We start from the raw sequence: 25,238 nt of genomic DNA, 5'->3' as shown, positions 1-25,238 counted from the left end.
GCCGCCGCCCCCCGGCCCGGGCAGCGCTGCTGGCTCCGCCCGGGCCCGCGGACAGGCGGCACTCACCCGTGGCAGGCGGCCCGCGCAACGCCGCCCTGGTGCTCTCCGTGCCCCCGGCAGCAGCGCGGAGCCCCCTCCCCGCTGTAGACAATGACGATTTGGGTTCAACTGATTCATTTGGAGTTGCGGGGGGAGGAGGGTGTAAAGCTGCCCCGGCTCGCTGTGCAGAACGGGACAAACCCTTGTGAATAATGCCCCAGAGCTCTCCCTGGAAACTGAGGAGCTGTCAAAGTCAGTAGAGATTAGGGGACCCAAGTACGAGCATCCCTGCGCTCGCAGATAAAGGTGTTGCGTCTGTTCTGGGGGAGATATTGAAATTTTAATCTTTAGGGTCACGTGACTCATTAAATAATTAATGCAGATAGTCAGGAATGGATCTGTGGCCGTCAGTCCTCACTAGGAGTGATTCTCTCAGAAGTGAAACTCAACTCCTTGTTACTGGAGTTTGTTTTTTTTTCTTTCTTTCCTTTTTTCTTTTTTTCTTTTTTTTTTTTTTTTCATTTAAAAAACCCCCACCTGATTTATCTTGAAAGATTCTAAACTTCTTAAGCAAGCAATAGGGTCTGTGTTGGTAAGTAGGTAGTGTGTATTTCTAGCTTGATGACTTTAATTGTTTGTGCTTGCTTTGTCTGCTGAGCATTTGCTTAACAAGTTTAATATTTAGAAATGTTAAATCTTTGTTTTAGCTGCCTTGTGGTCACATTATGGCTTTTGGTGATTAAGTGTTACGGAGGCAAACACACTTGATAATGTTCTAATTCACACTGTGGAAGGCTGGGTGCCACAGTGCAGGAGGACCTGCTTTGTTCAATTTTCCTGGCGTTAATAAATCACCGTCTCTTAATACATGGCCAAAAAAGCAATGGAAAGGCAGTGAGCATTGCAAAGGAAAAGTCATGGGCGAATTTCTCTATGACTCATTAGTCTGAACGATTTATGTACGAACTTTGAGTGCCGCAATGAATATTAGAGCTTGGGATAACAACAAATTAAAAAAAAAAAAAAAGTCATAGTTTTTTTAAAGTGCTTTATTACTACTTAGCAACTCTTTCAAGAAACAGCATACTTTAAAGGACCGTGGCAGTGTAAAATATGGTAGCGTGACCTAATAGCTCCAAAATAAATAACAGAAAGTCGCTGGCACCGTTTTCAGATACACGCTCCATATTTAACACGAGTGGGACAACCCAGTCACGACACGCTTGATCGATGATTATTGCTGTTTGTAACATGATTATTGATTAGGGATCAAAACAGCTAAGGTATGACTTTGAGCCTAAAATGCCGGGGGGTTCCCCCTGTGCTGAAGCCGAGTGGAAGGAAAGGTAGAGCAAAGGATAACCCCAGGAAGCAGCGCCTGGGCTCTGTGATTGCAGTTCGAACTTTCCATTTTCTTTTGTGTTTGCCAGTAGATTTTAACAGTCAGCGCTCGCAAATTTATGAGACAGCAATAAACAGTTTAGTAGGCTATTATTGCATGATTTTATGTAGACTGGAGTTCAACACCAAATTTAAAATTATTAGTGTAATTATGGAACTACTAAATTACCAAAGCAAAGTATCTGCTCGAAAAGTTGTCCCAAGACAGACTTAATATTTCCAGGGCTCAGATAACACCCTTCAGCAAGAACGGTGTTATTTAATTATTAGCATTTACATTTACTGACGATTGTAAGAGGCGTTAGATGGGTTTTATTAGCAAGAATACAGATGTAAAATATTAATTCATATGTAAAAGTGATTCAGTAAGTGGCATGCAAATAACCTGACTATTGTCTTTTTGGACCAGCAGTACTGTTTATTTTAGGGGAAAAGAAGCAGCCCAGTTTTTTCCCCTCCGTCAATGGCTTTCATGGATGTCGACTTTTTCGTTGCTGTTTTCTTCGTGTGTATGTTGTGTTGGTGAATTTTTTTTTTTTTTTTAAGCATTTGGGCCCGATCCCGCTTCGCTGAGGTCAATTGTTAGTCTCTTAGTGAGCTTGTGGTGGCAGGATTGGGCCCCGGCTAACCGTTTGAATAAAAGCCCAACCACAATACGCCCCGCATTTAAACTGGAATCCTTTCCGAGTTTTATTCAGCAGAGATGAACACCACGACTTGTGTTTAATGTCTGTTCTTGATTAAATGATCCTAAACAAAGGTTTCCCAGAGGAAAATAAAGCAGACATTCATGTAACAAGAGTTAGGAATGACAATATTTCCAAACACTTGGAGACAGAAGGCATAGCTGTCTACAGGGAAAAAAAATAAGGAAAAAAACCCAACCAAAACAACCGCACGCTTTTATTTCTCAGCTCCCCGTGCTCTTCACCCGGGTGGGAATCCACGCTCCTCGCGGGAGCCCGAGCCCGCTCCATCCCCGCCCGCCCCTCTCCGGGCTCTCCCAGCGCACCCGGCAAACCATGTATTGCCAATGAAGGAGCAAAATACCTCCCCCTGCACTCCCCGGTAAGGCACTGTTTGTTGCTTGTTTACAGGGAGCCCCGAAACGAAGCCGCTCGGCCGGGGCGGCGGAAGGAGCCGGGAGCGCCTCTGCCCAACCCTGCGCAGCTGGAGGAGGTAAGAGCCGGGCAGCGGCCGCTGCTTTTGCGCCGGTGGCGGCTGTAAGAATGCGATTTGCCTGGTACCTGCATGAAGAACAAGACTGCTGGAATGAGATTTTGTTGTTGTTGCGATAAATATTTAACCTAGCTGGATTTTTTTTTTTTTTTTTTCTGGATTGGCTCTATTCATCTTCCGTGGGTGGTGAATGCGCGTGTCTGGGCAGACAAAGAAGTGTACGGGACCTGAGTGATCGCCATCCTTATAAAGGCATTGGGGACAGGAAGGATGCAAAGTCATCTGAAGAGCGAAAGAGTTAGAGAATTTCTTTGTCCGTTCTTAGCTCCTTCCGAAATCAAAGGCACAAGGCGAGGGAGAGAGGGTTGGAGCCAGTTCGGTGTTGAATGGCTGCTTATCGGGGCTTGTCTGCTCGCCTCCTCCTCGAGGAGTTCCGCAGCCGGTCCTGGAAACGAGAAGTGCATGTGGGGATGTTAGAAAACCTGATTTTTGTCTGCGTGCATACAACAGAATGGTTCGCGAATAGATTTCGGTTGTTTGTCCGTCCTGGCCTGCTTTGCACTGAGTGGAGGTCGGTGTCTGGTGGTTCGGAGTTGCTGAAGTCCTTGATGTGCTTGGTCCTCTGGCAGGAGAAAAGAAATGCTTTCCATAGTGACAAATTTTTTTTTTTTTTATATGCCGGCCGTCGAGAGGGGAGGATTACATAGAATTAGCTCAAATTCCTGCTAGATTTACCTGCTCCTTTTTGGATGTTGATGTACAATTAGTGTATTTTACTACCTTTTAAAAGCGGCCATAAATTACAGGACTACAAGGGCTCTTTGTGTTGGCTTAATGAGCTGCTTAAATCTTAACTACAAAAAGGCTCTGCAAATGTCTATTCACGCTTGCGTTCGGAAATTGAAAGCGAAAACACGGTACGAAAGAACCTTCCTCCGGTGGCATGTACCCACAGCATGGCGGGCAGAGATATTTGGGATTCCTTAGCGGACCCAACACCGGCAGACTCAGCTGACTCTGAGCAGAACTTCTCTCGCAAGGGCACAGTCGATAACGCTGCTCTTTTTATCTACTTGGGAATGATCAAAGACCAACTTTATCAGGCTCACGGATGTAGGTAAACAGCTCTGCACCCCAGCAGATTGCAAATCTTTCGAGGTAGTGAGGAAATAAGTACTTATATCGTACGGGTGATTCCCATTTCATCTCCACATGGGAGTGATAGGCACACCTCTTACCGACTGGCATAAAAGTAAACTTGAAGCACAGTAAAAATTCTAACTCCGATTATATTGAAGGTAACTTCAAATAGCATTAATGCTAAGATTGGCTATTAATGCCAGAACGGGCACAAAGGGTCTCCCTTAATGAAGGCACGTTATGAACTCAGATCTGTTTGTTGTTACTGAGGCTGGAATTCAATCTCAGCTCCTAGGCATGTGTATAAAGCACAGAAAAATAAGTAGTACACCTACTGATAAACTCCACATTTTTTTCTGCTAGAAACACTCTTTCGGGTCTCTAAATCATCAAGGTAAACAACGTTGAGTGTCCAGGAACAGGAACAAAGCAAGAAATGGGGTGGCGAGGGAAGTCTAGCGCCTGCGACTCGCAGCATCATTTGAATTTGCATCTGAAACCTCGTAATCACGCTACTAGAGCAAAGAAAACTTTCTCCAAATTCGGCGAAGAGAATAATTTTCAGCTGCAATTCAGGACAGCACAAAGTTAGGCAGACTCCCCCTTCTGCCTTCCCAAAGCACACTCTGTGAAAGGTATTCACACGTCAAGAAGTTACTTTTCTTAAGAATTAATTAGTTTCCCCACTATATACACCAAGTTAATTGTTAAACAGTAGTTTTAGGATTAACTTGACCATTAATACCAATAAAGATGTTCACAGAAACAAGGTTTTGAAGCCAATAGCCACAGCTAGCGTTAAGGCATTTCAGATGACTTATGATTGTGATTTATTGCTTTTGTAGTTTCTATTTGCTCAAGACTGTAACTTCTAAAGCCATCTTTCTACTTTTGACGCAAAGCAGTCGATAACTTTTTACAACAGCCCCAAGAAAGACTTGCTTCGCTTTTTTCAACATCTGCTCCATTCCCCATTAATTTCAGTTTCATTGTTGCAGAAGAACTTCTCTGTGCGTTTCCTCTATGGGATGCAAAGGCACCAAATTTAAAAGAGCCGTGAATCCGCCTCAAGCAAATATCGGCCTTGGTTTACAATAAGTATAAGAGCTGTGGAGTTACCAGGCAAGCTGATAGTTACAGACTCGGGCATGTCGAGTGTGCCTAATGCCCCCACTTTTCTGGGGCATTTGTAGTTTTTATTCCAGTTCCCGGTGAGGGATAATATATGTATACCCTGGTACAACCTTAGTCACTTCCATGTGAAAAATTGCAAAGTTTTCTCCTGCTGTAACGTCACGCTGACTTTGCTGCAATGCCACTACTGTACACTGTTACGAATGGGTTTACATTCCAGTGGCCCACTTTTACAATTCAGGAGAGAGTATAATAAGGCTCGTCACTGACAAACCTTACGGTAACACTAAAAATCATCTTTAAAAAGAAATCTCCTTCCATTCTGTTCAATGAAGTGTAGGTGAAACAGTAAGAGGGGATATGTAGTTAGCTTCTTGGAGCTCATGGGAGATGGTGGAAGGATTTTGGGCAAGGGTGTACACATCATCATGCACAATGCTGGAGCCACAGAACTGAACCAGGAGCACGGTAAAAGCGTGAACTATCTGATTTACTTTGACTCCTTCCAGAAAAGTTGTGTGAGTGGAGGGTTTCTTTTGTTTGTTTAGCTTATTGTGTCAATAGCACAAGTTAAACAATCTTACAGGGAAGATGTGATGGGTTCACACACAGGCGAACCTGCCTGGCTCAGGGGCCACATACAACTTTGATTTTTTTCTTTTTTCCTTAATTTTTTCCCCTTAGGCAAAGAACTCCCCCTCCCCAATTTTTTTTTTCCTTTTCCAACGCTAGAAACCTATAATTTTGTGCATCACTCAAACTAGCTGTATAGGAAATGCGTAAGCACAGGTTTAACAGCAAGGTCCCAAAAGATTTTGCAAAATTCAGAGGCACGCCAGTGAAGGAAGGTGTATTCTTCATAGTGTGTTACGGGGACAAAAATCAACTAGCCTCTTAGAAGAGACTCTTTTTTGCCTTTGTCAGGTAATTATAGGTCTTTTTAGTTTCTACAGGAGCCCTGATGTAGCGTGTGGGAGTTGAGCAAGCCCTGTACAATGGCAGGGTAGAGGGAGCTGGGGGTGGGGGGAAGGCTGGTAATCGTCCCGTTTAGAAGGGGGCTGGAAATAATAGCATCAAGATTTGGGCTTTCTTCGGGGCTTGCAGAGGACATGCGACGACGTGGAGCAGAGTGCCGGGCCTCGGGAGCCAACGCCGGTTAATTAGGCTAAGTATCTAAGTGCAGCGTTATAAGGATTCCTCTTACCTTCCAAGGGGTTTTGTGTAAAGAAATATCGGTGTGGGAGGAAAGAGAATCAGACCAATCTCCCTCCGTAGTCATCTGCATCTCTTAGATTTTTTTTTTCTCCTCCCTTAAAACTCTTCTTTAACATATTGGGTTAAGGCTTTAAAAAGCGAAGGCTCGCGCTAAGAAACCCTGTTCCTTCAATGATTCCCTATTTCAAATAAAAGGATTTAAGTTGACGTATGACCACGTGAGCACATAATACAGCGCATTATTGTGGCATTTGGAGTGGAGACCCGGTCTGGCTCCGTCTGCGGTTACGCTTTTCCAGTTTCTGTTCAGAGCAAGCACTGCTTTCTATTATTTTTTTTTTCCCTCCTGCCCCCATCACCGTCCCCACAAGAGCTGGCCATTTCGCTGACAGCTTTCGTTCCTTATGGAAAGGTTATTGTCGAGCCGAGAGGACGAAATGCTTCGTTAGAAAGGATGGATTTTATTTTAAGGTATTTCCGTTGATTGTTCATTTATGTGGTGAGTTATTGCTGTTCGAGGCAAAGGTCAGTAGCAGAGGCTGGAGTGAGTGCGTGTGTGTGCGTGCGGGTGTGTGTGCACCCGGAGCCAGGCTGCTTCCCCCTTTGTTTCAATTTGCTGTGGTAAATATTCAACTCTACCCTTGCAGCGAGCAGAGCAGGCAGAGTTTGCTTCTTTATTTATTTTTCTCCATAGAGATCCCATACGGCTGCTGATGGCCAGCTGCCTCCGCTACAGCCCCTCGATTGCCATTTTACCATTATTTATGACCGGCTGGAGATGGGAAGCCTCTTTTATTGCCGTGTTTGAACATTTCCCCCCTTAATTTTATTCTATTATTTTATTTGTGCGTTTGTGTGTTTATTTATTTATGTATTTGGGCAAGTAGGAGAAAGCGATGTGGGGGGTGTGTGATGCTCCTCTGTCGGGGTCGTGCTCGAGTGTGCGGCGGCGGTTGTTGTTTTATGGGTGTTTGTTCGGCCGCTGCCGCTCCGTAAATCGATGACTGTGCGATCGTGCTGCCATTTTATTTATGATGCTTTAGTGGTACTTTGTTTATTGTGCGAGGAGCGCTGCATGAGTGCTCAGCTCTATGGCAAAGCTTCCCCTTCCCAAATGAGCCAAGGCGCTCCTCTTTATTTCTCCGCGGTGAGAAGGAGCTGAACCAAGAGCCAGCCACGGCTTCTAACAATAAATCAGCCTTGAAAATGTGGAGGTTTATTCTGCCTCTCTGAATGGGGATCTGGAAAGAGAGAATTAAAAGAAGAGAAATGGAAAGTATCTTCTAGGAGAACAGATACTAGCTCTAAATTAATATCCATACCGTCGCATACACAAATATAGATATATCCATATATATAAATATCTAAGTATTTGTGTATACTTATCAATGTGAATGCATAGATATAAATGCACATTAAATTACAAAAATGAAAGATTACTTGGCTATCCAAAGAGGACAAAATACTAAATGAAACTCTGTTTCCCCGGTCTGCCCCGGCTTTGGGAAAGGTTGGAGCCCTGGGACTCGCTTTCCTCCAGTTTGTTCCATGTCTCTCGCTTATTCCTGTTGAGCCATTTTGTGTCCAGTTACGCGCTGTTTGTAATTGCTCGTCTTCTAAGGGGTCAGAAAGAGAGGGAGAGAGGGAGAAGAGTGAACGATGGTAAAAACTCCGCTGAGAGCACAAAAAAAAAGGTTATTTCCACTCGGAGCTATTCGCGGCCATTCTGCAGAGACCTTCAGGGTGATGTTTAGGATGGTCTCACGTTTCCCTGCTCTTTAAAGCGACTCCCGAAGCAGAACTGACCCAAATAAATTTTATTGCCCCTTCTCGCCACACTGAAGCACTTCTCTCTCTTCAGCAAGAGAAGGAGAGCTCTTTTGCTCCCATGTGTGTGTCTAAAAACCAACACTGGCGTTGCCGTATTTTGAAAGGGGCCAAAATGCGCCTCAAAAATAAAATCCAAGGTTTAATTGCAGCTAAATTACTTGGCAGTCTTTCCTCTGATTTATGACCCAGTTTGGATGCATATTGACCCAGTTAAAACACTCATAAATAATACAGTCCTGCTCTAGAGTAAAAGAAAGCAAGAAGAGTTCTGGAGGAAAGGGGGATTTCGGCGAGTTCTGTAAATAACTTCAGTCTGTTGAGCAAATAGCAAAGAGTGGGTTGCCTCTCTAGTGTTAGAAAATATAAACAATTTAGATTGACCACGGCTTAGCTTCGATTGTCCAGTCCTTCTCTAATTCAGCTGATATCCCCTTCTAACTCCCAAACGACTGGGACAAGCACCACTTCCAGGACTGGCCCCCTTCTCCCTCAACTCCCTGCCTTGCTATTTCATCTCTGGGAGCTGCCCCAGAAGCAGCCCTGAATTATGGTGCTGCCTGCTTCCATTTCGGGGCATCCAAGGACAAGGCGTTTTACAGGCATTATTTTATTCGGAAAATAGTAATTCGGGGGAGGTGGGGGGAGGGAGGGGAGGGAGTGCCACGGAGTGGGACTCTTCGGGGAGAAAAGGCAGGTCATTTCTGACTCAGAAATCAGCCCCAAACACTGCCCGTCCCCCCCCGAGCTGAGCCCTATCTCTCTCCGTGGAATGGAGCAGAAAGAAAATATTCGGCCTCTGGGAGGGAAAGGCAGATAAAAGCAGCGGGGATCTGTGCGTTGGGACACTTATCCCGACATCATAGGAGACATAAAAAAAAATAATCATCTTCTCATGTTTAAAATTGCCTCTTTGGGGAGAGGGGGGGGGGGCGTGGGGAAATGGGACTAATTGGAGAAATCTCGCAAAATACTCTTTGCAGGCAGTCAGATGAATGGAAAAAACGCTTCCATATTCCTATGAACCACTTCGGTTCTCACGATTAAAATCCTTACATATCCTTTCATTTAAAAAAAAACCTCCCCCCCGCTTCCCGTTCCCCGTTCTTAAATACAGACATTTAGTCAGAAAATCCCTCTGGAGATGGCTCCCAAGTTGAAACGCGCTCCTAGGAAAAACTCGCCCGGCTTTCGGCGGGGCCCCCCAAACCGGCAGGCTCCCGGGTGTCCGCAGGTTTCGGCAATCCCCGTCTTTTCTCTCCCTGTCCAAATCCTCCTCGCCAGTCCGGGGGGCTCCGTCGGGGCGCAGCGCTGCCTCTCTCAGTATTTGGCCGGGCAAGTGGGCGAATAGCAGATCAGCAGTTTCAGAAGAAAGTGTGGGGTTGATTATTGACTAAAAAGACTTTTTTTTTTTCCTTCCAAAGCAACATTCACAGGATTGTTTGAAGCAAAACGCATACGAAGGATTTTTGCCTCTTCTCTCCTCCTACGCTGGCCGCTTCCCCTTTCATGTGGTGCCTTCTCACTTATGCCATAAGGAGCAAGTGTTTTCTGTTTTAGTGCTCTGTTTACAGCTTTGGTGCACGAAGTCATAAATCTTGCATAGCCATAAATGACAAAAACCATTGGTATGCGTAAGAGGCCACCCCAGCCTTATAGTGCTTTTTATTTCTCGCTCCCCTCTCGCTTTGTTTGTGTTTAAAGATGACGCTGGGTTCCCTCGTGCTTTAAACGGACTAGTTATATTTATAATGCCTTAATTAACGAAGTAACGTCAAGTTTACACCTAGATTTTATTCGCAGGCTCCGCTTCATGCTCGGAGCCTCGAGCCCCGTTACCGCCTGCCACACGGGCAGGATCCGCAACTTTGTTTAAGTTCTCGTTCGCACGGTCGCCGCCGTGTTTCTGGTGCGGGAAACAGGGGGGACACCACCACCCCCAAAGCCCGTGGCGCTGAGGAAAGAGGCCAGCGCCTTCCTCGGCTGTGCCGTAGAAGGAAGGCGAAGGCGAGCCGAGAGGCGCCGGGCCCGCGTCCACGCGAGGCTGGCACACACGCGTCCCCACGGGGTGCTGCGGGCACCCCGACCCGTCTGTGCAACACATGTGCGTGCGTGAGCGCCTCTGTGCCCGTCCCGGGCGCTGGGGATATTTGAGGGGGGCAGGGGGGTGTCTGTGTGTACATCTGTGTGTGTGTGCGCTCACGCATGCATGAGTTAATAATTAGTAACTCTAATGATTTCCAGCGTGGCTCTGAAAGCATTGCCCAGAGCGGGGATCCTGGTGGGCTTCGGTTGGCTCTCCGGACCCAGCCCCGGCTCTGCGGGCTTTGCTCCCCTCCCCGGGGCTCAGCCGGGGCTGTGCGGGGCTCCCGGCCGTGGGGAGCGGCACAGGGGCTATTCTGCAGCTGCCCCCCAAGCCCACCGGTAAGAGGGACAAACTCAAACCCCCACAGCAGCACCCTGGAGGCTGGTGAGAGCGACCCTTTGTGAGCGCCGTTTGTCTTCATTAGCATAATTTTCCTGGACTTCGGTGACGCCCGGGTGCGGGGGGGCCGCACTCCTTCACTGCCGTGCTCCTGCGCTCCCTCCCCAGCCCCCACCCTGCCCCAAGCTTCCCCAGGCGGCCGCCTTTCTTTCTTCCTTCCTTTTTTTTTTTTATATTTTCCTATTTTCCCCGCTCCAACTCCCCCCCCCCCCCCCCACCCCCCTCCTTCCCTCTTTCTCCTTCCCTTCCCAGAGCAGCCCTGGGAAACATCCCCGTCCTCCGTGCCCCGCGCAGGGGGAGCACGGTACGCCGAGGACCGGCTCGGGGTAGGGTGCGCAGCTGGAAGCGTCAGGGGAGCGGGGTAGGCGGGTGTGCGGAGCAATCGACCCCATCCCGTGCGGGGCAGGACTCGCCCCTCTCGGCCGGGGGGTGCCGGCTGCAGATGAGCTGAGCCGGTGCCCACCCCGCGGCCGCAGGGATCGAGCTGGGGCAGACAGCCCCTGCTCTCTGGGTTGTGTCGCCTCCAAAAAAAAAAAAAAAAAAAAAAAAAGAGAGGGAGAGAGAGAGAGAGAGAGAGAGAGCATGCTGGCTTCCGCCTCAGTCGTCAGAAGTTAAGGTAAGCAGGCCACAAATACGCTGCTATCAGTCGTGAATGGCGGAGTTTATGTCCCAGTGATTTATGACCGTAGACTTAAATGTCGGTTCAAGAAGAGTTCACAAGCTGGGGCTTCCTTCCAGGCAGTGACTGATACCCTTACACTTCGTGTTCAGGCAGCTCTCTCTCCTCTCTTCCCCCCACCCCCCACCTTCCCTCAACTTTGTCTTTATCTTTCAGGAAATCTTTCAGGGGGGCTGCCTGGTTTTTCGTCCTAGAGTCAGAGTTTGGGGCTCGGTTGGGAGTTACAGGGTAGAGATCTGGTGTGCTTGGGAAGGGGGGAAGCACAGGGAAGGACAGGGTAGGAGAGAGCTGAAGTGGGGAATGGGGGAAACCAAGCGGACTTGCCTCCCCAAGCAATTTTCATCTGCTGCTTCTGGGCTGTCTGGGTGGGGGAGAGAAGTTGGTAAAGTGCAGAGCCGTGTATTGCACAGACCGAGACGGAGCCGATAAAACAGGCATTGGAAAGATTGGGGGCCCATTTGTGTTCGTAAGACCTGCCTTTTTGTCTTCGAAGGGGAGAGGAGAGCTCTTCCCATCCCAGGCACCGGCTGGGGTGGTGAATCCACCTCCTCTCCCCTTTCCCGTTAGGACCCTACCGGGATCGTTGTCGCTCTTAATCCCGCTATTCCCACTTTTTCCTGGAATGACCGGGAGCTCCTCAGGTTACCCCCGGTTCTCTATAACTTTGTAGGAAGTGATTAACTTGGCGAACTCAAGCTCGGGATCTGATTTTTTTTTTTTTTTTTTTTTTTTTTAACTTGCTGGCAGACAGCCGAAGCTCCAATAATATTTTGCCTTCCAAGTAAAGTTGCCTATTGTCTGCAGGCCGGCAGCTGCGGGAGCAGAGCACCCCGCATCCTCGCTCCGCGCTGCCCGTCCTGCCAGCGCCACAAAACTTCGCAGCGGCCGAAGGAAGGTGAAATATTTGGTGTCGCGGTCATGAAAGGCGGGTGCCTTTGTGAAATCACCGCTGGCTGATTGTTTCCTCCTTCTCCTCTGGTAGTGGTGTCTGTAGTCTCTCTTTCAAAGGAATTGAGAAAAATCACACCAGGCCTCGATAGCACAGGCAAGGAGAGGCGAGGAGCTGGATATTGTGTATGTGCCTCAGATCTCCATTGGCTTATTAGCTTAATAGCATCCAAAGAGCTTGATTAGCGCAATAACAGGGTAACCGCCCTGCTGTAGGTGTGTTACCTTCATTTTGTTACGATCTAACAAAGGGAATACTGTTTTCTAAGAACTTGTATAACTTGAAAGGCGTAGAATGAGCTCGTTTGGTGCTTGTGTTGTGTAAGGCTTTTCGCCCCTAAGCATTTGTCCTCGTTAGATGTTTTGGGGGGAAAATACCCAGCTGCTGAAGTACAGGGAAAGTGGTAAAAGGAAGGAGGCCCTTGTCTGATCGGAAAATACGTGGTTATTTGCCAGCAAGGGGTTAGGAGGACGGTGAGAAACACACTTCAGTTTCTGAGAACAATGTGAGTGCGTGTGGAAGCACCTCCTAGATCGGAGGTTATGCACAGGTCTCCTCTCTCATTAATACGGGCGATTCTTTAATTGGTTATTTTCAAGCAGGTGACGAGTAGACTTTAATTTGGACGGGGGGCGGGTGGGGGATCCCAGTAATAAAGGAGGATGGGTGACCAAAAAAAAAAAAAAAAAAAAGAAGGGTGGGGGGGAAGGGATTCGCCCGGGCAGGAGAAGCATTCTCTGAGTTTGTGTCCACCCTCTCCCCAGCCAAGTGACCCTCATACATCAAATTACATAGCAGTTTCCAAGACAGAACCTATTATCGCTAAGTTGGAAGAAAAGTTCAAGCCGTGGTCATGGAGATGAACGCTGGTTTTTCAGGTTTCTGGTGTGTTTTTTTCCCCCAATCCATCATGTTTTAACAGGTAGGATCTGGCTGATTCCACGAAAAGTTAGTGTCTTGAAAATAACTGCTGAAAAAAACAAACCAACGACCGCCCCTGCTGGCCTCTCTGGAGGGGCTTTGAGCGGCGCCGGGCGCAGTTGAGGCCGGACCCACTCGCGAGTGGGAGGCAGGCTCGGGGGCTCCGTGGAACGGCCCGAGCCGCGCTCCAGGACGGAGCGGGAGCCGCTGCGGGCGGCGGGCGGCGGGCGGGGCTCGCCCGGCAGAAACCACTGCTGCCAGGGTGCGTGACCTGGGCGGCTCGGGGCGGTGTGCGGGCACGGAGGGGAGAAGGTGCTGGCTTGGTTTATTTTCCTATCGAGCATTTTATAGACAAGCCAAAATCCATCACTTTGGGGCCGGGGTGTTTAAATATCCCTGCCTAGGAAACCTTTCCACCCTGCTCCTGCCCCCTGCCACACGTAGACAGGAACCATCTCATATATTTCTTTGAAGTTGTATGAAGAGCCGTAGCCAGGAGAGAAAGGCTAAAAATAAAACAACGCTGGTTAAAGGAGAGGGTTTGATCTTAGAGTTGGACTGAAGTAATAGCCCAGCCCCTTTGCATTACCAATTCCTCGATCACCCTTATCTCAGAGACCGGTATTAAAACAGCCTCTTGGTGATAAACGATCAACCCGCTTGCTCTGTTCCTTAACAAGAAAGAAATAATAATAAAAAAACAAACCTAGAAAGCCTCTATCCCGGTGCAGCAAAGCACATATTTGTAGCTGCCAGTAAATCCAGGCAGCTTTTATATCGAAATGCTCCACGCCTGAGGCCAAGTCATGCTGCTAAATATTGCTGACCACTTTTTCTTTTATGGCTTTCATGTCACTTAGCTATTGAAAGTAAGATGGATTTGTACCATTTCTTCACCCTGCTCTGCTCTCCCCACACCCCAGGTCTGCCCGGAGAGGCCATTGGAGGAAGAGCGCCACGTGACAGAGGGGTGCCAATGTTATTCTCCAAGGGTGTCAAGACCCTGTCAGTTTGCGAAATAAATATTGGGAAACAACGAAATGCAAAAAGCGACCTACTACGACAGCTCTGCAATCTATGGTGCCTACCCCTACCAAGGAGCAAATGGTTTCACTTATAATGCGAGTCAGCAGCAATATCCTCCATCTTCATCACTTGTGGAAACTGAGTACCACCGCCCCGCGTGCTCCCTCCAGTCCCCCGGCAGCTCTGTGTCCCACCACAAGGCCAATGACATCAGTGAGAGTTGCATGAGGACCCTCCCCAGCCAGACTCTCCAGCCCCCCAGCCTCGCTGACCCACAGGCTCCACCGCAGCCGCCTCCAGCCCAGCAGTCACAGCCTCCACCTCCGACCTCCACCTCACCATCTCAAAATGCCAGCAGCAACCCTGCCCCGGCCAACCCCACCAAGAGCCCAGCTCTTAACTCACCCACCGTGTCCAAACAGATATTCCCATGGATGAAAGAGTCTCGGCAAAACACAAAGCAGAAAAACAGCAGTTCCAGTTCAGGTATGAAACGTGCCCCCCTCTCCCTGGGTACTCCTGGGCTGACTGTGCATCCGGTGGGGAGGAGGGCTGTCTTACCCACCTTCACTTCAGGGAGGGGAGGGTGGGGGCTTTTTTACCCTCTGAGTTGACCCCATGAAACTTTTGGAAAGGGCTTGCCATCACTCAGCTTATTCACTGAGGGGAGCTCGGTGAAAAAAACACCCCATACAAAACTTTCCCAGCCTTGCAGAAGGGATCTTTGCTTCCTAGTGGCAGAACCACTTGTGCCCTCCAGCATCTATCACATTTCTTAGGTAATCCCCCCTTCAGTAAATCATGTCAGTGTGGAGCAGCCCAGGCCTTAAGCCAGGGGCTTGTCCCGAGTACTTTGTTGGCATGGTGCTGTTAGATTAATAAGACAGTGACCTATCTCTGCTGAAGTGTAACGGGAATAAAATAGCTCATAATCATGTGCAGGCAGGATCAATGCCCTGCATGCAGTCAGAACCTCTTCCTATTTTAATAAGCTGATTGGCAAAGTTACAAGCCTGGTAAACAAAAATCATTCAGGAGTGCTATAAACTTCAGCCCATAAAACATTATTTGAGGGATGGAAGTGTATATCAACACTTTTATTACTCAAGGAAACCCAAACTGATAACACCAGTGCTAGCTCCAAAGCCCAGAAGTCAGGTTATTCTGATTTCTTCCTCTTTTTTGCTTAAATGTGACTTGGAAATAGAGTTCAAAACTTTAGCAAATGTTTTGCTGGTCTGCTTTTTAAAGCTGTGGTAAGACTGCTGTTTTCAACCTTCCATATCATGTATTTATTTAATTAAAAAGCAGTGAGATTTAGATATATCTCCATGCCTATACGCAAGCCTAGCTACTGTATGTTCTTCTTTATACATATTATACTTCCCAATCACTACCATATGTTCATGCGATATACCAGACATGATAAAAAAATCCACTATACTGATAATTCTATATTTATATGTTAAAAATTTTGTATTGTAGATATCTAGCTTTCAGGCATTTGTAACTGGTGTATATATATAAAATATACATATATATATATATGGAGAACAGCTATTTCCTGAAGACTCTGATCCCACTATGTCAGCACAGTTTCAGTTTCAGCGCTTCTAAACCTCACTGCTTCCCTGAACCTTCCTTGCTCCTCTTTACCAAGCTGGAGATAGGTTGGATGCTGTCATTCTTAGGGGAAGCGAGTGTACTCATACAGTGACACTAATGAGGTCAAGGCACTCTTTCGAGGCTTGGAGCTTGGCACAACTGAGCTCATGCCTTGGGGGAGTACTCGTTGCACGCATGGGCATCCATCTTGCCTTTGGGAGCTGAAGTCTCCAGGTGCTGGTGTTGTTGGCCATTTTCTCATGTTGCCATGTGTAGGTTTGCCATGCTGATTGTGTTCTTTGTGTGATTTACATAGGTGAGAGTTGTGCTGGTGATAAAAGCCCTCCAGGGCAAGCCTCCTCTAAGCGAGCCCGTACAGCTTACACAAGTGCCCAGCTGGTAGAACTGGAAAAGGAGTTCCACTTCAATAGGTACCTTTGCAGGCCACGAAGGGTAGAAATGGCTAATTTGCTCAATCTCACAGAAAGACAGATCAAAATCTGGTTTCAAAACCGCAGAATGAAATACAAAAAGGATCAAAAGGGAAAGGGTATGATGACCTCTTCAGGAGGACAGTCCCCAAGCAGAAGCCCCGTCCCTCCAGCTGCTGGGGGATATCTAAACTCTATGCATTCTTTAGTAAACAGTGTCCCCTACGAACCCCAGTCGCCTCCACCATTTAACAAGCCTCATCAAAACACCTATGGCATCCCTGCATCGTATACTGCTCCTCTTAATAATTGCCCACCTCCTCAAAAGAGATACACGGGGACAGCAGCTGTGACACCTGAATATGATACTCATCCTCTTCAAGGCAACGGTTATGGGAATCCACATATACAGGGAAGCCCCGTCTATGTAGGGGGCAACTACGTGGAGACCATGACCAATTCTGGGCCTTCCATCTTTGGTCTAACTCATCTCCCTCATCCTCCCTCTGCCAACATGGACTACAGCGGGGCTGGGCCAATGGCCAACAATCACCACCATGGACCTTGTGATCCACATCCAACATACACAGACCTTACCGCTCACCATCCTTCTCAGGGAAGAATTCAGGAAGCGCCCAAACTCACTCATCTGTAAGAGACAGGAGTCACTAAGAGGAACAGCAAGCCCCCAAGTTTTGGAAAGTACTCATCCCTTCCCTTCTCTCTCCTCCCCCCAACATGTGCCCTCCCCTTCCCTTCTCGTTTCTTTTGTTCGTTTTGGTTTGTTTTGTTTCCTTTCGTAAAAGCGTTTTCTAGTTTATGTGACGTAGCAATATTTGTTGCTTGAATTGCTCTATAGTTTCACTAGTGGATATTTATCTTCTTGAACTGTAGCCTTGTGTCTCACTTTGGGAGTATGCAGAGGCTTTATACTTTACCTTCTACACTTTTATCAAAACAGGGTATATGAACAAATTTTCTATAAAAGGAATTCTTAAATGTGAATTTGTTCGTACATGATTGATCCCACGGGGAAGCAATTTTTTTTATTGCACTTCTTTTAAATAGCAAGAAAGACATCAAAAGCGCTTGGACAGGGACTTCCTGGACAATTATTGATACGTGTAAGTCTTTCAATGTGTGTATGCTGGTGAACATTCAGATTTATTTATATTTTTTTTTTCGCAAACATTGAATAATCTAAGTGTTTAAAATTTTATTTATCCCCATTTGTTCATATTTATATATATATAAAAAATCTGTACCCTGAATATTCAGGAGGCCATATATTAGATGGCATATCGGCACGTGTTAGAAATATCATTTGAAAGGAAACTATTAACTCCTTTTATTAAAAATAGTGATAATAATGATGATGACGATGCAATAAAATCTGGGAAAAAAGATCGCGGTTTGAATACTTTATGCTTGTAACATCCAGCTAGGCAAAAAGTGTGTGAAGCTGAAAAGGCTAGATTTGTTTTGAAAGTTATACATTCCTTGCTGCTCACGTTCTGGAAAAAAAAATAAAGTTTTTATTCTGAATAATAAAGAGTTAAGGACATGTTCTTCGCAGCGCAGGGGAATGGATAGCCCTTCATGACGTGGGGAGCTAGGAAACTCGTCTGTAAACTTACACGAGGGTCTGCTCACCCGAAGGGCCCCGCGATGCCTTTTCAGCATTTCATAGGCAGGGAGAGAGATTTTTCTTTTCCCTTCTCTCTCCTTCCTGTTTTGTTGTTTTTTTTTTTTTTTTTTCCCTTTCTTCCAGCAGGGTTTCAGGGCCCGTGGCCGCCGCCTCCTCCCGCACCCGCTGCGCGGTGCCCGGCGGGCGCGGATCGCCCCCTCCCCGCGGGGTCCGGAGGGGGATCGGCCGCGGAGCAGCGCCGGGAGCACAGCCGGGGGTGTGGATGTGGGTGTACGAGCGTGCGTGGGAAGCACAGGCAGCGGTGCTCAGGATAAAGCCATAAAGCCCCGCGTGGGTGCGGGCGCGGAGGGGCCTCCCGGTGGCGGGGCTGAGCCGGAGCCCCGCCAGCCCGGGGGAGCAGCGTGGGGAGCGGGGTCCGGCCGGGCCGCGAATGCGCTGGGGGTGGATGCGCGCACTGCTGCTCCTTCCTCTGGCCAGCCCCGCCGTTTTCCCCTTTTCCTTTAAGAAGTGGAATTTATCTTTCCCTTTCCTTATTTTTTTCCCCGAATTATTATTTTTAAAAAATATTTTACTGGGGCTGATTTCATTTTTGTTGAGCCGCCTTTCCTCTCACGGCAGCCTGAAGGTGTGGGGGAGGGGAGCGCTGTGTTCCGTTTCTTCCCGCGGGGGGGGTGTGGATGTGTGTGCGGGTGTGTTTGTGTCGGGGGGCGAGGGGGGGACACGGTACGGTAGAAGGGCGACGGTCCCGGCCCCAAACCGGCACCCGTAGGGGTCCCCGGTCCGAATCGGCTCGAGGCAGAATGGAGAAACCCACAAGCTTGTGCTTAAATCCGATTTTTCTTCCTTTCAGGCAAAATGTCCGTAATTTTTAGATTGAAACTTGAAAGATAAATCAAAACGGACCTTAATAGACTAGGTAAAATATACCCCTGCACGTTTATAAAGACATATTCCTGTGCTGTGTAGATAATAACGCACGCTGTTCACCATCTGTATCTTTTAGAGCACAGAAAAAAAATGTCGCCATTTTGGTCTCATGCTGAAATATTATTAATCTTTGGGCTTTACCTTGTTCCCAGAACCATTCTTGCCTGATGCTGAAACATTGTCATGCATCCGTGAATCTATATAGAGCTTTTCTGCATAAATAGATAAAGCATGCCCAGTCAAAGAAAAGGATAGCAAATAGATTTATACCACGCTGTTTATTGTATATATAGACATGTAACCGTGGAAGGAAAGGCTATGTAGGCTAATATTTTTCACTGAAATCTGATTATTACACAATACAGACCAGAGACTGATTATTACTTTTGTAGGCGAAGGAAGCATTTTTTTGCAACATTGCAGGACAATGCTCGTTTCAAAGGAGCGCCCGCATAAAATGCCAGCCGCCCCCCCGCCCAGCTCTCGGATCAGTTAGGTTAGATACAACAAAAGGTAACGGTACAGTCACGATACTTACTGCGTGGTTCCTTTAGCACCACGAATTGCATTTAGGTAAACGTTCAAATAGAAGGAAGTTGGCGTTTCACTCCCCTCCCACCCCGAAGAAAGAAAAATACAGGCGATTTTCCCCCCTTCTTTTCATAAACCGTATTCAATCCTCTCTTCAGAGCTTGTAGGTTGCAAATAAGAATTTGTAATTTTGCATTTAAGATTCGTCCGATTAAAAGATGCCCCTGGAGGCAGAAGAAATTGATTCTCCCAAGAATTTCGCGTCCTCTCTGCAAAGGTTTTGTTCCAGGTGGTTTTTGTATTAGGCTGACCACAAGAAACAAATGTGCAGAATAGAGACACCCACACAGGTTTTACTCACAAAGCCTGGTTAAAGTCCAAACCTCTCTCTTTATTATTTGTCATCCTGCTCTTAATCCCAATATTTTCCAGAGGGGGAAAAAAATTAAAAAGAAATCAGAGAAAAGAAAAGAAAACGTAGGCATCAAGAAGCAAAATAAAACCGGACTTTTCCCACAAGCAGCCCAGTCCTCTGCCAGCATATTTTAAAAGCAGCTTTTTTCCTTGTTTACTTGCGTTTCTTGCTCTGCCTCTTTTCACGGCCACATTTGATCTTGGAAAGAGCAAGAAGCTTTAAATGTGTTCTTAAGGGCCAGTAGCTGTCAAACCTTTTGGCGGCCAAGATTGATCGCGGGCAGACACCACCAGAGCTTTGTTTGGACTAAAAGCAAGAAAATTAAACCCCTTGCATTTTCCAACAGCATCGATATTTGTAAGGCATCCCTTTTGAGGGATTAAATGACAAGTCTCGTTCTATATTTTATTTAAACAAGCAACCACCAAAAAGCCCATTTAAAGCCTCTCGGCCCCTCCCCTCCCCCTCTCTCCAATGCCTTCGCAGATATGCTATATCTTGTGGGTGCATTAACTTAAAACCGATTTTTTAAAATGCACTTCGTGCAGACTGGACGCAGACTGATCCACTGAGTGCTTTGGGTCTTGTTTTCTGTTTCCCCTCCCTCCACCCCCCGTATTTTTTTTCTTTCTTTTTTTTTTTTTTTTTTTAATATAATTACGAAGACGGTTGCCGACCCCTGTTTGGCAACTCCGAAAATAAAGCGAGACGGCACCTCATCGCGCTGGCGATGGTTCCTGGCTCCTGGAGGACGCGGAGAGCGGCTCGGACGCGCCTTCCCCCGGCCCCCGGCGCACCCCACCCCGCCGTGCACCCCGGGCTCCGCGGGCAAGCAAACCCCGTCCGGGCTGTCTAGGGCGGCTGTGACCATAGGATTCATCGGGTTGGTGATTGTGGCCATTATTGTCATCACTCTCCCTGTCGCCTCAGTATGGTTGGAAAATTATGCCAAAAGCATCCAAATTCGGGACTTGCCTCGACCTGGCAGGGGTGACTGGAGGCGGCGGCGGCGGCAAGAGCCAAGCATCGGAGGCGAGTGCCGTCTCTCAAGTCAGAACCCCGCAGCATTTTCGCTCTGTCTGGCCCCTTGAAAACAAACCCGCTACCAGCCCATATATTTCCTGGTAATCGAAAATACTCACCAGACCCAGCCTACTACGGTTATTAAGCAAATTATGCCAGCAGACGGGAGTATCGTTTGCAAGCTAAGGCACGGGATATATACTTTTTTTTAAAGAGGCAACAGCCAGACGCGTTTGCAGCCTCGCGATTTGGCTCGCCCAGAGAGGTTCTCCTAGGGTTATGTGTTACGGTCCAATCCCGGGAAGCCAACTGGAGAGGGAAGTCATGAAGCGCCAGGGCTGCTGCCTATGTGACTCTTCCCCTCGAAGCAAGGTTGCTGAGGAAGATCCTGATAAACAATGGCTCAGCACCGGCGACCGATTGTTCTCCATACTGTACACCCGATAGCCACCAAAAAAGAAGAAAAAAAAAAAAGAGGAAAATTGGAAAAAAAGAAAAAAAAAGAAAGAAAAAAATCAAACAAGAACACAAAGCCAAACAAACAAACAAACAAAAAAAATACAAAGGAACCCATTGAGGCTGAGACGGGAAGGAGAAACTAGTTTTGGAGGAAGTGCTATTCCTAGGAAAAATTCAAGACCCTCTGCTTCAGACTCCTGCCTGGGTGCAACTTCTTATGCGGGGGCCTGACGGTGTCAAAACTTTGAAGATTAATGGATTACTTTGTTAATGACTCAAGGCGTCAGATTGAGGTGCTTAAATGATTTGTGAGGTGCAAAGCGTTTTCCTGACAGTCCCAAACAATGAGAGAAGAGTGTGCGGGTGGATGCGAGGAAGGCAGCAGGCTGCAGGACAAGCAGCCACACACACACACACCCACACCCACACACACACACGCACACACACTCTCGCAGCCTCTCTCACAAACATATCCACGCACACGCACCCTCCTCCCCACCCCCGATCATTTCAGATTAGGACGCCAAGGGGATAGATACTCGAGATATCATTTCCCCTTTTAAAAAAAAGTGTAAATAAAGCCTTTCTGGCCCCCAATGAGGCGTTCCTTCCCGACTTTTTTGGATCAATCAAACAGACAGTGGCTTCTTTTGATTAAAGCCCAAATTGTCATTGGGCAGAGGCAATCATGTGACAGCCAATTCGGTCCAATTTCAACCTTGTCTCCATGAATTCAATAGTTTAATAGTAGCACGGTCCCCATACGGCTGTAATCAGTGAATTAGAAAAAAAACACCCCACCAGCGATCTTCTATGCTATATTTTTTTCTCCTCTCTCTCCTTTTTCCTGGGCCTTCCCCTCCCCCCGAGGCCCCTGAATCCGAGGGAACTTTTTCTCCGCGGGGGCTGCCAGTTGAAGGCCATGAATTTCGCATTTGAGCGAGAGATCGGTTTTATCAATAGCCAGCCATCGCTTGCTGAGTGCCTGACATCTTTTCCCCCTGTCGGTGATACATTTCAAAGTTCATCAATCAAGAACTCGACGCTTTCACACTCGACACTGATTCCTCCTCCTTTCGAGCAGACCATCCCCAGCCTGAACCCCGGCAGCCACCCTCGCCACAGCGGCGGCGGTCGCCCCAAGGCGAGCCCCCGCGGCCGCAGCGGCAGCCCGGGCCCCGCCGGCGCCCCGCCGCCCCCGGAGTACCCCTGGATGAAAGAGAAAAAGGCGTCCAAGCGATCCGCGCTGCCGCCCGCTTCGGCCTCCGCCTCAGCCGCTGGACCTGCCTGCCTCAGCCACAAAGGTCAGTCCAAAGACGAGCCGCCAGCCCCGCCGGGCCGCTATTTTGGCTCCCCGCATCCCCTCGGCTTCGCGGGGGGACGAGGCGGAGGGCGGGCGGGCGGGAAGGACGGAGCTGGCGGGGCTCGGTGGAAACCCAAACTTTCCCCAAACTTGCCTAATGCGGGATGATTTATTTGAGTTGGAGCTGACCTCTCTTGTCTCGCCGTCCTAGAGTTAGGATATTTGACAGTAATGAAGAGTGATAGATTGCTCCCGCTCAGCTAAGCAGCTGATGCATTAATTATAAATTGCGGTATGGCTAATATAAAGTTTGCTCTGGTGTGGGGAGGTTGGGGAGCTGGAGGCAGCGATTTGGCGGAGGTGGCCGAGGGGCACGCAGCACCGGGCGCTCAGCAGTGCAACACAATGGGTTTACTGCATCCAAAGGCGGCCATTTTGTTGCAGTTGCTATTTTATGCTATATGGACATATAGATATAGACACATACATGCAGAGAGAGCACTCCCCCCCACCCCCCCGGGATGCGATGAGCTGGGGTGCTGAAATTCAATCCGTGCATTTATCTGTTTTGTATGTGTGTCCGTGTGCCTCTGCTTTCGCTGTTCGGGCGGGGATGCTTTGGGGTGCGTGTGGTGGTGGTGTTTTTCTTTTTTTTTTTTCTTTCTTTTTTAACAGACCCCCTTGAAATCCCCGATAGCGGTAGCGGTGGATCTAGGCGCCTGAGGACGGCTTACACCAACACCCAGCTTTTGGAGCTAGAGAAAGAATTTCATTTCAACAAGTATCTCTGTAGACCAAGGAGGGTTGAGATTGCAGCCTTGCTGGATCTGACTGAGAGACAAGTCAAAGTCTGGTTCCAGAACAGAAGGATGAAGCACAAGAGACAGACCCAGTGCAAGGAGAATCAAAACGGCGAGGGGAAATTTAAGAACCTAGAGGACCCCGAAAAAGCAGTGGACGAGGAAGAAGAGGAGGAGGAGGAGAAATCCCTCTTCGAGCAAGCCCTCAGCAACGTCTCCGGCGCTCTCCTGGAGCGGGAAGGCTACGCTTTCCAGCAGAATGCCCTCTCCCAGCAGCAGGCGCAGAATGCGCACAATGGCGAATCCCAAACTTTCCCCGTTTCGCCTTTAACGAGCAATGAGAAAAATCTGAAACATTTTCAACATCAGTCACCCACTGTTCAAAACTGCCTCTCAACAATGGCCCAGAACTGTGCAGCTGGCCTGAACAATGACAGTCCTGAGGCCCTAGATGTCCCTTCTTTACAGGACTTTAACGTTTTCTCCACAGATTCCTGTCTACAGCTTTCAGATGCAGTTTCCCCCAGTTTGCCAGGATCTCTGGACAGTCCCGTAGATATCTCTGCTGACAGTTTTGACTTTTTTACAGACACACTCACCACAATTGACTTGCAGCATCTGAATTACTAAGAAATTAAAGAAGTCCTCTCCAAGGGTCCTGCTTTCTCCTCCTTATTCTTCTTAATTTTTTCCCCCAGTGAATTAATTTTATGTTTCCCCTCCCATTCCCTCTTCACTATTTTCTGTTTGTTACTTCCCTCTGATATGACATTTTGCCGTTTCTTATGAAGTTTTAGTTGTGTTCAATTTTAACCTAGCCACATTCTAGGTCCTTCTATGAAAGCAATATATGAGGTCTGTAAGAAAGTGATCATATAGGAATGTATCTTCACTTTCTTTTTATTTTTGTATTACATTAGGATGCGTTGTCATAAGTATTTTTGGTAGAATAAATTCTTGTTTGCTACAAGGAGCTTTCTCTTTTTTCTTTCTCTTTCTCCTTTCTTTCTCTCTGCTTTTAAGATGGATAACATGATGGGTATCTCTCCCCATCCCTTCCGCTATTAATTTACGAATAATCAAAATCCAACGTTCTGACAATGAGCTCTTCCCTTTTGGCAATTTAGGATACTCATTAGAGAGGAAAAAAATCGTTCATTTTCTTTATTATAAGGATTCTCATAAGGAAACTAAAGAAATTAAAACCGTTCACAGGTTTGATGGAGATTTGTTCCTTTTAATGTAAAAATGTGGCATCTTATCCCTGTGAGGATACAAAGCTTGGAAATCCTGAGCTGTAACAAAAGCATGAACGAGGACTTTCTCTGTTATAGACAGAACGTAACAGAGGCTCAGTAGGATAAGCGTCTCCTGCAGAAACCAGCCTGTTACATGAACGAAAGGTGCTTTTAAAAAAAATTAAAATAATCCTGTTTTTCTAGAAAGTAGTGCTTAGCAACCAGCAAGATATTTCAGAAAACGTATCTTAAAAAATATCAGAGCTCACAAAGAATGTGGTTCGTTACTTCTCACGTGCTGAGTAATCCAAGAAATCAGCCCTAGAAGGAGAGGAAATACAGAAGTTAGTGCCTGTGAAATCAAAAGGGTGGCAGAAACGCAGGGGGAAGAAAAAAATATTTAGGGAGGAACCAGCCTCTCCACTCCATCCTTCTCGGGGGCGGTGCGGGGGCAGACCCGAAGATATTTTTTTGTGTAAGCCTTCTTGAGAGGTGAAAGACTGCTAACGAAAAGGGGAAACTCTGACTTTAAAGTTATAATTTCCTCGGGCTCCCCGCTCTTCTGCTGGAGGCGGCATAGACGGGCTTTCAGAAATCTCCACCAAATTGCCTGCCAGCCGGCGCTGCCGAACCCCAAAGCGGAGGGTGAGCCCCGTCCTTCGGGCTAAAACGGAGCAACAGATGCCAGCGGGGCTCTGCGCCCCGGGCCGGGGCTCCCCGGGCGGGGACGGGCCCGGCTCCTTGCGTGCGAGAGCGCGAGTGGTTGCATTACACGGGCGAGTGGGGCTTGGGTGGGGGCTGTGAGCGGGGCTCTGCTGTCCGTCCATGCGAACAGTGTTGTCTCCCAGCCCCGTAACACGCTG

The 25,238-nt window shown here is 47.7% G+C and overlaps 2 protein-coding genes across 5 annotated transcripts; both read left to right on the top strand.

Annotated features, from left to right (window-relative positions):
- Positions 1 to 7,093: 7,093 nt before the first annotated feature.
- HOXA3 (homeobox A3) lies at positions 7,094 to 16,731 on the top strand. 4 transcript variants are annotated; one of them, XM_071429940.1, is made up of 3 exons: positions 7,094 to 7,108; positions 14,007 to 14,481; positions 15,917 to 16,731. In XM_071429940.1, exons 2-3 carry the CDS (start codon positions 14,010 to 14,012, stop codon positions 16,684 to 16,686), a joined length of 1,242 nt encoding a protein of 413 aa, XP_071286041.1. In that variant the 5' UTR covers positions 7,094 to 7,108; positions 14,007 to 14,009; the 3' UTR covers positions 16,687 to 16,731. The 4 variants fall into 4 exon arrangements, with proteins under 4 accessions (XP_071286041.1, XP_071286040.1, XP_071286038.1 ...); XM_071429939.1 differs by lacking the exon at positions 7,094 to 7,108 and having other exon boundaries at positions 14,010 to 14,261; positions 14,304 to 14,475; XM_071429937.1 differs by lacking the exon at positions 7,094 to 7,108 and having other exon boundaries at positions 14,010 to 14,261; positions 14,304 to 14,481.
- A 5,225-nt stretch (positions 16,732 to 21,956) lies between these two features.
- On the top strand, positions 21,957 to 24,024 carry HOXA2 (homeobox A2). Its single transcript, XM_071429935.1, has 2 exons — positions 21,957 to 22,338; positions 23,013 to 24,024. The coding sequence occupies exons 1-2, from the start codon at positions 21,957 to 21,959 to the stop codon at positions 23,765 to 23,767; spliced, it is 1,137 nt and encodes a 378-aa protein (XP_071286036.1). The 3' UTR covers positions 23,768 to 24,024.
- The last annotated feature ends 1,214 nt before the right edge of the window (positions 24,025 to 25,238 follow it).

The sequence above is a fragment of the Agelaius tricolor genome, unplaced genomic scaffold (genome assembly GCF_023055355.1).
Source record: "Agelaius tricolor isolate 1412-34295 unplaced genomic scaffold, bAgeTri1.0.p SCAF_6, whole genome shotgun sequence".
NCBI classification, from domain to species: domain Eukaryota; kingdom Metazoa; phylum Chordata; class Aves; order Passeriformes; family Icteridae; genus Agelaius; species Agelaius tricolor.
This window is presented reverse-complemented; position numbering and strand designations above follow the sequence as displayed.

Bases quoted from the DNA above. Each gene is read 5' to 3' on its own strand.
- HOXA3 (XM_071429940.1), top strand. From the start codon at position 14,010: ATGCAAAAAGCGACCTACTACGACAGCTCTGCAATCTATGGTGCCTAC. The intron at 14,482-15,916 runs GTATGAAACGTG...TGATTTACATAG, and splicing joins AAACAGCAGTTCCAGTTCAG to GTGAGAGTTGTGCTGGTGAT.
- HOXA2 (XM_071429935.1), top strand. From the start codon at position 21,957: ATGAATTTCGCATTTGAGCGAGAGATCGGTTTTATCAATAGCCAGCCA. The intron at 22,339-23,012 runs GTCAGTCCAAAG...CTTTTTTAACAG, and splicing joins TGCCTGCCTCAGCCACAAAG to ACCCCCTTGAAATCCCCGAT.